The sequence below is a fragment of the Sus scrofa genome, chromosome 5 (genome assembly GCF_054392235.1).
Source record: "Sus scrofa isolate SSC_HxYL_T2T_F1_AM1 chromosome 5, Sscrofa_HxYL_maternal_Yorkshire_Landrace_v2.0, whole genome shotgun sequence".
NCBI lineage: Eukaryota > Metazoa > Chordata > Mammalia > Artiodactyla > Suidae > Sus > Sus scrofa.
In genome coordinates, this window is record NC_139387.1 from 40,558,671 (window position 1) to 40,572,627 (window position 13,957).

The 13,957-nt window shown below is 33.4% G+C and overlaps 1 protein-coding gene across 5 annotated transcripts in view; it reads left to right on the forward strand.

Moving 5' to 3' along the window:
* The window catches only part of TRHDE (thyrotropin releasing hormone degrading enzyme), a 583,967-nt gene that overhangs the window by 543,345 nt on the left and 26,665 nt on the right, over positions 1–13,957 (forward strand). For 4 of the 5 annotated variants that reach the window (XM_084956344.1, XM_084956345.1, XM_084956347.1 and 1 more), the window contains 2 exons: positions 8,702–8,869; positions 9,668–9,808. In XM_084956344.1, coding sequence (XP_084812470.1) covers positions 8,702–8,869; positions 9,668–9,808 — 309 coding nt within the window. The remainder of the gene's footprint in view (positions 1–8,701; positions 8,870–9,667; positions 9,809–13,957) is intronic. The other variant, XM_084956343.1, reaches the window with a different exon arrangement.

The following is a 13,957-nucleotide window of genomic DNA, read 5'->3' on the forward strand; positions in this document are numbered from 1 at the left end:
ATATATATGGACTTTGTCTTTTCTCAAAGCTTCTCTAGAAGCTTCAGGTACCCCTTTTCCTTGCCATTTGGAGAATTTGATACATACTAGTTCAGTTTAGTTCATCATCAGATAAATATTTGACTGAATCACCTACTTGAGGGACTAACTAATCTGGATGTATTTTTAATTTACTTTTTGGTGTAGCAGGGACTTTAATTGCCTTGAGAGCTAATATAACTCCAGTAAGTGCATAATTCTATTCATTTTCTTATAGTCACATTTAGTTTGTAATAAAATGCATTAACGATTTTATATTCTAATTTAAAATGCAGAAATAATCATACACTTATTTTCCTTTTCCCAACTTTTTTGGCTTTCTCCTGACATTTTACTTAAAAAAATTATATTATTAGCCATGCATAGAGGAAAATAGTCAATAGTATTTTTTCAAAGTATTTTAATTTTTACATAAGTGTGATTTTGAAGGTGACTTGATTTAACTTTTTTTCTTTTCAGTATAATTGATTTTTTCTCCATTTCTGCCAAAAGTAATTTTCCTATCAGACTAGTATTGTTTGCCAAATATTATACCAATTTCGAGCATAACACCATTGAACTTTTGTGTCATCTGTCAAAAGATATGCCTATTGATTAGTTATAGAATAGCTCTATTTATCACTCTACAAGTGCTAAGTGAATATAGATTTACATAGGCAATACAGGGAGCAATAGTGATTAAACTCACAATAATAATCATTATTATTTACTAAGCCAGAGCTGAAGCAGCAACAAAAATATTTGCAGATCCCAAAACATCTTTACATACTCACAGAGAGTAGATTATACTGATGGATTCATGGTTCATTGATTACAAGATTTATGGCAACTACTACCAGCCCTTATGAAAGACGTTTTCTCCACATTTTCCCCCAAATAATATAAGCATTGCTGTTAGGTCTCAGAAGATTCTTTTAGCAACATCAACAACATTTCCTTTTTATTTTCCCCCCTGTGATTAAGAATGATTGTATACGAATAATTTATTCTTTCTAAAAATTAAAATAACCCATGTTAGTCTTTCTAATGATAGTGTGATAACATTTACTCAATATTGTGACAATATTGATGAAAGATATTCCGAAAGTGAAGAAGAAGCTTAAATATTCAAGGATGGGGATAGAGCAGATTTGAGATTCTTTGGGAAGCCACGGATAATAGGCACGCAATTATCAGGAAACAATTTGTCTCCTTAACACAGGCATCTATACATAGGGCAATTTATCAGCCATTTCACAACTTCTCCTACAATTGTATACCTCAAGTTCTAAATTATGTTATGCTTTTAGAGCTATTTATGCCGGCAGCCTGCTGCTGACTGTTCTAAAGTGAGTCATCATAGATATCTTAATGTTTCTACCTTTGTTATAAACCAATTTTATTTTTCTTTTGAGGTCTTATGGGTATAATTGATTCTGGTTGTCATAAGAGTTCTGAATTGTGAACTGTTAAATAACAGCATTCTAAGATTTTCAGTAGCATGTGTCTAAAGTCCAGGTCAAAAAAATATTTTAGACAAATCAGGTTACGAATTCTCCTCTAATTGTGCTGTTTCTCCTTTACCTTTTTGTAGGTCTTTGGCATGCCTGACTTTGTCATCATCAGTCTGAATTTTGGGGCCTCTCTGTACATGTCTGTCTTTTCTTCCTTCCCTCCCTCCCTTCCTTCATTTCTCCCTTTTATTTATTTATTTATTTTAGGGCTGCACCTGCAGCAATGGAGTTTCCCAGGCTAGGTGTAGATTCAGAGCTATAGCTGCTGGCCTACACCACAGCCACGGCAACACAAGATCCAAACCTCGTCTGCGATCTACACCGCAGCTCACAGCAACGCCAGATCCTTAACCCACTGAGTGAGGCCAGGTATCGAACCTGCAACCTCACGGTTCCTAGTTGGATTTGTTTCCAGTGTGCCAGGAAGGGAACTCCCTCTATGTTTTCTTTAAGGTCTCCCTTTTTATCCTCTTCTTTTTAATGTTATTTGGATCACTTGGTTTCTTTTGTTTTTGTCCTTTAGCAATTACATTTTATAAAGTGGTCTTACAGCCCAGAAATTTAACCCTCACTATCCCTTTCCCCTCTCTCCTCATAGAACTAATAGCTACTTTAAATGTGAGACTTAAAGTTTTAAGATATAATGAAATATATATTATTTCAGTTTAAGCAAAGTGAATGTCCCTTTTAAAGTAATTCATTTCAATTATAAAAGCCATTTAAGAGTAGTGCAGTTATCTTAAAATACACTCTTAATACCTTCAGGATATTAAGAGTTAAAATGACTCACCCCTTCCCAGCAAGGCTTTTCCCTTTTTTATAGAAAGAGCAGCATGTGCCTCTTTGCAAATATGCAAAATTAAAAGATGAAGAGGTTTTGAACATTATTTCAGAACACAGTCATTTTAAATATAGCTGATGTACTGTCCACCAGGTTTCACTAATTCTATTTTTTTTTTTTTAAGTCCAAAGTGTATTTCTTTTTGTTGCACTCAAGGTTCAGTGGGAGGAAGTGAGCAGGCCATTGGGCACGAGTAAGAACTCTCAAGGAACAGAGCAGTCCCAGCTGCTGCATGAATGGTGCAGGCTGACAGCATTGCTGTCTCCTGTTCTGCATACTTCACATGGGAGTCTATTCTCCCCTGGGGCCTGGAAGAGATCGTGAGGAATGCTCTTCCTTTGGTTGCCAGGGTTTTTTGTGTGGATTCAGAAGCATATTTGATTGACAACATACCAATATAGTTAGGTGGAATTATGAAAGTGTATTTTATTGTAATGCCCTAAACTTGTAAAATATTGTCAGTTGTGATTTTTATAATTACTCATTCACTTTTAGCAAGGTTGTCTAAAAACTATTTCTGCCTTCTTTTTAGCCCAGTACTCATTTGGGAATGATAGAAATATCTGTTGCCACTGCATCCTAATAATAATAGTAATAAAAATAATGAGGAGGGATGTTTTTACTACATTTTGAGACACTTTTCTACATCTCCTGCATTTGGCTGAACCCTTGATGTGCACCATTATCATGTGACTATCAAATGAAAAGTTATTTCACTTAATCATTGTGAGAACCCTGTAAGGAATTAATATTCACATTTTGCAGATGAGGAGACAGACAGGTATGTGTAAAAAGTCACACATTCCTTCTAAATATCTTTAACTTTTATTCAAGATGACTTTCTGAGCAGCAGCCAAGAGACCAAGGAAAGCAGACAGAATGAGAGATGGGAACAGAGTAGGGTCAGCCTTTGTAAATGCAGGTTATTTTCCAGTGTGATATTTTAAAGTCAAGGATTGTCTGCCTTGAAAGAGGTAAAAGTGCTTGTACTTACAAGGCAGAGCAAGATTCAGAGTGTTGGCAAGGAAGCTGAAACCAAAGCTGCCTTTTAATTTTTAGTTAGAGTAGGGAAATGGTATTTCAAATGATGTAATTAACTTCAAATTAGTTAAAAATAATTAAATGGTAGGCCACACTCTATATCAATGGCATGTGTAGTCCCACTGAAAGAAAGAGGTGTTATTTGAGAGTCTCGTGATTTGATAAAACTTTTTTCATTGACTTTGAAAATAATTAAAATCCACATTTCAATGTTAATATACTTGCTAATAAAGAGACACTTGTACTAACAGAACAGGACACAGGGACAGGACCTGAGAACACATGTACTTTAGTTTTGTCCAATTAAGATAAAAAATGAAGCCCAAAGCAATGACCTTGACATGCCCAGTCCTAGAGGCAGTTACTGGCCAAATTAGGTCTACTGAGAACCTGCTTAGAAATAGACTTGTATCATGAGTAAGCATCAAAATTTGTATTTTAAAATAGTGTGATTTTTTTCCTTTGGCAAGTATAATTTTCCTCTGGGAGATATTTTAACTATATCAGAATTATTTCTATATATTCTTCAATAGCATTTTTATATTGGGATATATTTTATTCTAATAGTAACAGAATTTTATCTTTAAAAATTAATTATGTATTTATTTTTAAAGTAACTGTAAAAGTTATTGTTATTAAATTTGAGATATGCGATTTAAAAAAGGAAAGACTAGTTACCTATAATCCCCAAACCTAGAGGCTAATGTTAATATTCTCCTGTTTATCCTTTCAAAAATCTTCCAACATAAATAATAATATTTTCCTTTAAATTTAACACAGTGATATTATATTAATGTTATACTCTGTCCCTAATAATATATTTCATCAAATTAAATAGTATATTTTTCCATATCATTAAATATAAATCTGCAATACCGTTCTCAGTTGCTATTTATATCTTAAACCAGTTCTTCATTGTTAGATGAGGCCTCGTTTTTCACCTTAAAAAACAACGCAGTAATGAAAACTTTCATAGCAAAATCTTTGGAAAATGTCCTAGTTATTTATTTTAATTTACCAATGTCCTTCACAATTTTCCATTTAATAACTAAAATACCAATTTACTGTGATTTAAACTATTAATCCCACTATATCATCATGATTATTTAACTCAGTAAAATTTTTTTCCTAAAAGATGTGTGTCTTTAATTGTCCCCCTACTTAATTTTTAAACTTCCAGCCCCAAACTTTTAGTTTTTAGGCATTTGCTTCGGCAAAGGTAAAAAAGATTAAACATATTGCCAAAAATACAAAAATAAATTTTATGCTTTCAAAACTTTTATCTTACTCTGTCATCATACTCTATCATACTTTTATCATGAGCTCTGTCATCATGCTATTTAATATGAGAGTAGCATGAAATATAGTTCCAAGATACACTAGTTAGGTAATCATTTCTGCAATGTTAGTATCCTAAAGAGATAAAGGTGCTTCCTTTTGGCTAAGCATTATCCCATTCATCCTGTAGGATGGCAGCTTAGGAAAGACTAGCTCATTGCTCCTGTCTATATCATATACCATACCTAGAGAAAAACAAGCACAGCTTTCCTTTCCGCAATGTAAAATTCCTCTAAAAGATTTACTTTTGAGGCAGCAGTTAAAGAGAAATGACCGTGGGGATAGTCACACTTTCATAAACAATTTCCATGTTCACGAGAAGAGGCCCTGTCTCCCTGTAATCCTAATATCAAGAATCTCACAGGACTCATTTGTACTATTCATAACTATGGGTTCTGTGGGTTTTTCAGCTCATGCTTTACAAACAAATGAGCTTTTTCATTTGTTCCTAATGACTTTGGTTTATACAAAGAGATCTTAAACTGTCCCCAGAGCAATCATTTTGCTAAAATGTTATTAGAACTTCTTTACAAATTTAGCAACCAAAGGGGGTTTCGTTAACAATGGAAATCATTGGGAATCAAGGGCCCTTGGCAAATTCATTGCTCACCAATATTGTTTTATTTTCAGTGATGAGTACAAAGAATCTTGTGAACTATACATGGATTCTTTATCTGGCGGGTGGGTAAGGAAGACGAGGAGCTGATGGGTTGGGAAGAGATGATAGAGAAATCAGAGAGGTATTTTCAGATTAATCCACTCTGCCCTTGTTCTAAGGAGCCTTAGGAGTCTTAAGAGAGGTATACCCCCCAGCATTTGCTAACACAGCCATTTCTTTCCTGAGAGCCTGGGGATTTGTAGCTGAGACTGAGGGCTATTTTTCAATGGACTATCAACGGGCTTCAGATTATATATGTAAACATACATGAGTCTCATTTTCATAGTAATCAAATTTGATATATCTGCTATGCACAGGGGGACAACTACTCGTGAGCTGAAACGCAACTTGCAGTTTCTTGAAGAGCACATCCAAATTCTATGCTCTTTTCTCTTGGTTTGGGGCTGCAGCTTCAAAAACAGAATCTGCTGCTATTCTGGACAGCTTTGCTTTCAAAAGCCTCCATTGCCCAGGACCGCTTTTTTTAGGTTCCTTCAAGATGGGGTCTTTGTCCTTCCATCCAGCACTTCATTGTTAGGTGCCCTTGCAAGATTCCTTCTCTTGGTCTGTGTATGACTGGCTGGTCGTACAGCAGCTTCTTAAATTCACCCCTTGTCTGTGTCCTTTCAGTCACCCAGAGGCTGTGTTTTAACAAGTATCATTCAATTCTGGTTAGCAGAATGGATGCTTACTGTTGGAAAACTATTTTTGCCTATGTTGGATATTTCTCAAAGGTGACTGATTAAACTATGGATTAAAAAGAGTAATGAAAAACGGGGGTGGAGGTGACGTCTGTGGCCAGTTCAGCACTAAGGGAATGATAGATTAGATTCAGGCTACTAGTTATGCCCAGGGTTGGTGATAATACCCTCTCAAAGGAGATATATTTACACATATATTTATAAAATTTTTTTCATTGTTTTTACTTACTATAAGTTCATGTTTTATTGAACAACAAAAGTTAGCTCTGAGTGACTATTAACTGATTATTACTACTAGTAGAAATCTATGTATCTTTTATCACCTTTGGCTATTGCGAAACCAATAAAAACTGGAAACTTTCATGTATAGGTCATCCTGGTTCTCGACTTGCTATAATGTTGCTACAGTGCAAAATATTCTCTTTCAGAAAAGTTTCTTCTCCTGCAAAACAGAAGTTTATAATACAAATATCATCATATAATCATATAGACTAAATAACAATTTTTCTACTTCTGATGTCCCTTTAGCTAGTGTCCAAGGCTTCAAACTGACCAATCCATTTATTCATTTGTATATGCATCTTGCACAGTTCAGTATCAGCCAATAGCAACTACTGAATTATAAATATAAGGGCTATTGACAATCAAGTGATTTTTAAGGAACATAGTTTAAATGATTTTTCTTTTTTCTTTTTTTCTTTTCCTTTATTTTTGTATGCCTTTTCTGTTAAACATTGGAGATTAGTTTCATAGACAGTAACAAACCTAATTCACTGGGCTCCATCCCTGAACTCTTTGGTGTATTAATTGCCTAAGGAATTTCTTTTAGAAATTAATCCATTACTCTTAGGTCTGATATGCATTGATCTATCAGTTCATGACTTAAAGAGACATTTTATTGTAACTTGCAAATTTTTATAATGATCTCTTAGCCAAAATCATGACAATAATATAACATTGTGCTCTGTACTGTGTAAGATTTGGAGGAAAAGACTCCTCTTTTCTGGCTGTTTATTTAAAGAATGACTAGATTTGTAGACTCTCTTTTTGTAGTTATTAAGAATGGAGGCATTTTTGTAATCTTATGTGGTATCTATTGGGACCTATACACTCTTCAAAATGGATGTTTTCCTTAGTGATTTCAGATGCACTGTGAGCAAGCTAGTCATAAACAGAGCAGGGAGAAGAATGTTTCACCAAACAGTGGGAAGACTCTTATTGGTACTTTCTTCAAAGGGTTCCAGGGCTAAGAGGGAAGACAGAGGAAAGATGTGAAGCTATTTTCTGTCCTCTGATGTCTATATTCCTTTTGTTTCTTCAAAAACAAAATAAATCAAACAAACAGATAAAATTCTTGCCTTCAAATGCCACAAAGGAAAAAAGCTTCGGTCAGCAAGGTTAAAATAACTTTTCTCCAAACACTTTAATTATTGGTAGGAAGAGACAGAAAAGTATAATTTTAGCCATTTCTGGGAACCATGAATTTTGTATGATAGCACTAGCAACTCTACACATTTGCTATCCTGATACACAATCCTCAGTATCCAGACTACTTAGGTGCTTAAAAGAACATGAAGATGATCTTACTGGGTGTGATTCAGGTGCTTCCTCCTATTTTCCAAATAGTCCTCTAACCAAAGTGGCATTTTAACCCTCAAGTTCCTAAATATTTAAAAGGGATTGTTTTGGTATCCAGATAAAACACTTATTATTGGTAGCCATAATCAAATTATAAATGAGAAATTTGAACATTAGGTTGTTAAATATTATGCACAGCCGAAATGTATTTTTAATTAAAGTATTGGAGTCTTTCAGAGAGTTGACTTTTTTTTTAATGTTGGGTATATATCAAAACTTGAAAAAATAATATTTAGTAAAAAATTGCTACAGGAAAGTACACATGAGAATTTACAGGTTATAAATAGCCAAGACTAATTAAATCCACTATCGTTTCTCACTGTATCATTTAGTGTGGTGTTGAAGTCAAAATTTAGTCTATTTTTATAGTCTATTTATATTTTTATGAACATAGGGGAAAAGTACTTTCTTAAAATTGACTACTTATGATCAGTTTATTATCTATATTAATAATCTAGGTTCCAAAATTTGGAGAGATATATGAAAAAAATAATTTTAGAAAAAATTGTCAGAGATTTTAAGAGATGTTTCTATTTAATACAGATTAGTCAGTCTCTTAATCCAGTACTTTCTTGTCATTCTTGGGCCTAACAATTATAGGACAAAAATTGGGGGTTGATAAATATATTAATGTTGGTGGAAATATAAGGCACTCTATATTTTTTTTTGCACTCTGTATTTTTTTAAACCTTTATATTCTGACTTTTGTTTATATAGTTTGAAAATAGAAAAATTACATTCAAAACTGTCTTTAAATAAAATACTTTTTAAAATTCATTTAGTCACCAACATTTTTGAATATTATTACTATGTAGTATTATTCTCTTTCAGGTAAATCTAATTAACAAAACCATCTTTTTAAAAATTGACTGTAGTAAAGCAGCATCTGTCTTTATTTTCAATACTATGAAGCTTTTAATTAACAGAAAACCACCATGGGTTGCTTCTTTAGAATACCACTAAATGTTAGAGACATCGTCTACTGTACAGGAGTTTCACTACTAGATGAGGATGTCTGGGAATTCATATGGATGAAATTCCACTCCACCACGGCCATTTCTGAAAAGAAGATATTGTTGGAAGCTTTAACTTGCAGTGATGACAGGAATTTATTAAATAGGTGGGTTAGTTAATTTTTAAAAGTTGTGTAATAAGAGTATTCTCTGTTAAACCATTCTGAACTTGTTTTTATGTCCTTAAATATATGCTAGTTACACTAAAATATGTCTTTCTAGAACTAAGGAAAACTGCCATATTAATATGACTAAATCTTATTGATTTGAAAGATATACCTTTGTTTAAAAGTATTTTATATATTTTTCATATATATGATAATATTTCATTATAAAAATATTTATTTAAAAGATTTTTAAAGTGAGTTGGCATCATCAAACCAGAATTGTGTTTTCTCCACCCACAATTTTTTTTAGACTTTAATTAATATATTAATTAAGGGAGTTCTTGTTGTGGCTCAGCTGTTAATGAACCTGACCAGTATTCATTAGGATGCGAGTTAGATCCCTGGCCCCACTCAGTGGGTTAAGGATCTGGCATTGCTGTGAGTTACAGTGTAAAGTCACAGATGTGGCTCTGATATGGTGTTGCTGTGGCTATGGCGTAGCCTGGCAGCTGCAGTTCTGATTCAGCCCCTAGCCTGGAAACTTCCATATGCCACAGGTGTGGTCCCCAAAAATATACATATATATATTATACACACACATATATGAATTAAAATACTATGAATTTGATATTCCTCCTTTTATAAACACAAAATGTTCTATTGATAAATTTATATTACTAAAGTTTACACTGGACTATTCTTTGAAGACTTTGATAAATTAAACCATGTAATTTTGGTAAATTAATAAAAGTTATTTGTTATTGGACTAAAATTCCTCCACAATTCTATCCTTTAAAGGCTTTTAAATCTATCACTGAATTCTGAGGTGGTGCTGGATCAAGATGCAATTGATGTGATAATCCATGTAGCTCGAAATCCACATGGCCGAGATCTTGCTTGGAAGTTTTTCAGAGATAAATGGAAGATATTAAATACCAGGTAAAAATAAGAGTTCAATCATTCATACTGCAGTGAGTAAATTAAAGGTGACAAATGAGAGATAAAGGCCCAACTTGGTGTGTTAGAACCAAGATTCAGATAATAGAATTAGATTTTGAAGTAGTCAGCCAAGATGGGTGTTGCCATTCTTGTGAAACTGAGAATTAATTTAACAGTTCTATAACATTATTCATTTATTAAAGATTGATAACCATAATTATATATGGAAATGTGCAGAGTGAAAAGGTTTAGCATTGCAGCTTTCCTGGAAAATCTATCAAACTGTCTGAGGTTGAAAAAAAAAATCATGTCATTAAAATCCTATATCCTGAGTGTGTTGTAGAAAAAAATGATTTATGAATCATACATAATGGTATTATAATAAGAAAACTTTAATGACTTCTATAGAATTGTTTAAAATTAAATATATATATATAAAATAAAATACCCAAAATAAAATCATGGTATACAAGAGAAATATTTGAATGCTGTATAATTCCAGTTGCAGTAGAATTTATTCCTGAGACATCTTACTTCATGTTGAGATTTCTTCAGCCTCAATTTTAGAAAATATTCCATTATGTATTTAAATATATTTTAATAAATGTTAATTTATTACCTTGATAATCTCTATGGTGTTTTAAAATTAAATTTATTATAGAGCAAGTAAATGCTGCATGTTCTCAAACTTAAATGTCCCCAGACAGCATACCTACTGTTCTGTCTCATAAAAACTGTTGTATAAACTTAATTTCTTTAAAGTACGCTTTTATTGATTGACCTTGTAGAGAGAGTTCAATTTGAATGGATGTGTCATGTTAAAATATATATCTATTGTATTTCATTATTAGAAAATACTGATATTCCTAAAAGGCACATTGGCTTTTTGTGTGTGTGTGTGTGTATTTTTAAACTCAGAAATTGGAGTGATTGAAAGATTAGAATGTGCTTTGCAGATATGCACTAAGTATGATGAATAGACAGAAGGCAGAATTAACATATATGTACAAGCACTTCACTCTAAAGAGTATCAAATCTAATAATACCCAGAGTTTCTTTAGACAGTGCTTTTGTTAATCAGAGTTCAGTCTAATTCATGTGTAGTTTATAGTCCCTACCAAAAAATGTTTGGCTCCTATTTTGCCTGTTTTGTTTCATGATCTCTAACCAAAAGATAGAAAGATTGAAACAGCATTAAAACCACTTCAGTCCAATGACCTCTTTGTTCCATTAACTGAGGGAGGAAAGGCATGTGGGAACTCAATTAACTGCTCAATTTTTCCGTAAATCTAAAACTGCTATAAAACTAAAGTCCGTTATATATATTTTTTAAAGTAGAAAGGTTGAGGTTTCAGCATTTCTAAAGATAGGGCAGTGTTTATCTTGACAAAAAGGATTGTCTTCTTCATTTTCTACTCTTCTGTCAAATTTTGAATATCAAATTTCATAAGGGAACTGTCCTTACTTCCTGCTTTGCATTTCTCCCTGGTTTTGTAGCCATCTGTTTTTGTACTTTGAATCACTCTTAAATCTGTATCTTTAACTCATATATTTCACCTAATCTTCACCCCATGATAGACCTCTGCTTGTTGAGATTTCCTACTGGGGTGTACCTGCAAAGCTAAATCATCATTTTCCTCTAATCTTCCTTTTTCTAAAATTTTATTATTATATTTGATTTATAATGGCAATTTCTGCTGTTTAGCAAAATGGCCCAGGTATACACACACACACACACACACACACACACACACACACACACATATTTTCTTTTTCTCACATTATTCCCCATCATGTTCCACCACAAATGATTAGATACAGTTCCCTGTGCTATACATTTCACTGCTTATTCACTCCAAATGCAATAATTTGCATCTACTAACCCCAAACTCCCAGTCCGTCCCATTTTTTCCCCCTGCCCTTTCCCCTCCCCCTCAGCAACCACAAGTTCTGTTCTTCATGTCCACAAGTTTCTTACTTTTCTATAGATAGGTTCATTGTGCCATATATTAGATTCCACATATAAGTAATATCATATGGCATATGTCTTTCTCTTTCTGACCTACTTCACCTAGTATGAGAATCTCTAGTTCCATCCATGTTGCAACAAATGGCATTATTTTGTTCTTTTTATGGCTAAGGAGTATTCCATTGTGTATATATGTACCCCACATCTTCTTAATCTATTCAGCTGTTTATGGACATTTAGGTTGTTTCCATGTCTTGGCTATTGCGAATAGTGCTGCAATGAACATAGGGGTGCATGTATATTTTTCAATGAAAGTTTTGTCCAGATATATGTACAGGAGTGGGATTACTGGATTATGTGGTAGTTCTATATTTAGCTTTCTATACTGTTTTCCATAGTGGTTGTACCAATTTACATTCCCACCAACAGTGTAGGAGACTTGCCTTTTCTCCACACCCTCTCCAGCATTTTTTATTTGTAGACTTACTAATGATGACCATTCTGACCAGTGTGAAGTGGTACCTCATTTTAGTTTTGATTTGCATTTCTCTGATAATTATTGATGTTGAGCACTTTTTAATGTGCCTGTTGGCCATGTGTATGTCTTCTTTGGAGAAATGTCAATTTAGGTCTTCTGCCCATTTTTCTGTTGGGTTGTTTGTTTTTGCTGTTGTGTCATATGAATTATTTGTATATCTTGGAGATTAAGCCCTTGTCAGTTGCATTATTTGAAACTACTTTCTCTCATTCCATAGGTTGTCTTTTTGGTTTTTATTTAAGGTTTTCCATGCTGTGCAAAAGCTTGTCCATTTGATTAGGCCCCATTAGTTTATTTTAGTTTTTATTTCCATTGCTTTGGGAAACATAAGAAAACATTTGTATAGTTGATGTCAGAGAATGTTTTCCCTTTGTTCTCTTTTAGGAGTTTGATGGTGTCTTGTCTTATGTTTAAGTCTTTAAGCCATTTTGAGTTTATTTTTGTGCATGGTGTGAGGGTGCCTTCTAGTTTTGTTGATTTATATGTAACTGTCCAGTGTTTCCAGTACCACTTGCTGAAGAGACTTTTTCCCATTTTCTATTCTTGCCTCCTTTGTCAAAGATAAATTGACCACAGGTGTCTGGGTTTATTTCTGGGTTCTCTGTTCTGTTCCATTGGTCTGTATGTCTATTTTTGTACCAGTACCATACTGTCTTGATTACTATAGCTTTGTAATATTGTCAGAAGTCTGGGAGAGTTATACCTCCTGCTTGGCTTTTGTTCCTCACTATTGCTTTGGCAATTCTGGGTCTTTTATTTGATTGTTCTAGTTCTATGAATAATGTCATGGGTGATTTGATAGGGCTTGCATTGTATCTATAGATTGCTTTGGGTGGTAATGGCCATTTTAACAGTATTGATTCTTCCAATCCAGGACCATGGAATATCTTTCCATTTCTTTGAATCATCTTTAATTTCCTTGATTATTGTATTGTACTTCTCAGCAGAGAAGTCTTTTACCTCCTTGGTCAGGTTTACTCTTAGGTATTTAGTTTTTGGAGGTGCGATTTAAAAGGTATTGTATTCTTATATTCCTTTTCTAATATTCAATACATAGAAATGCAACTGATTTCTGAATGTTAATCTTCTTCTATCCTGATACTTTGCTTTCATACTTTTTTACTTTCATGATCAGTTCAAGTAGTTTTTGCATGGAGTCTTTAAGGTTTTCTATATGTAGTATCATGTCATCTACATAGAATAATAATTTTACCTATTCTCTTCCAATTTGGATACCATTTATTTCTTTTGTTTGTCTGATTGCTATGCCTAGGACTTTCAGTACTATGTTGAATAAAAGTTGTGGGAGTGGGCATCCTTGTCTTATTCTACATTGAGTGGGAAGGCTTTCAGCTTTTCTCCATTGAGTATTATATTGGCTGTGGATTTGTCATGAATGGCTTTTGTTATGTTAAGGTATGTTCCCTCTATACACACTTTAGTAAGATTTTTTTTTTATCATGAGTGGATGCTGTATTTTGTCAAATGCTTTTCCTGCATCTATTGAAATGATCATGTGTGTTTTGACTTTTCTTTTGTTAATGTGGTGTATGACGTTGATTGATTTGCATATGTTGAACCATCCCTGTGAACTTGGGATGAATCCCACTAGGTTGTGGTGGATAATCTTTTTTATATGTTG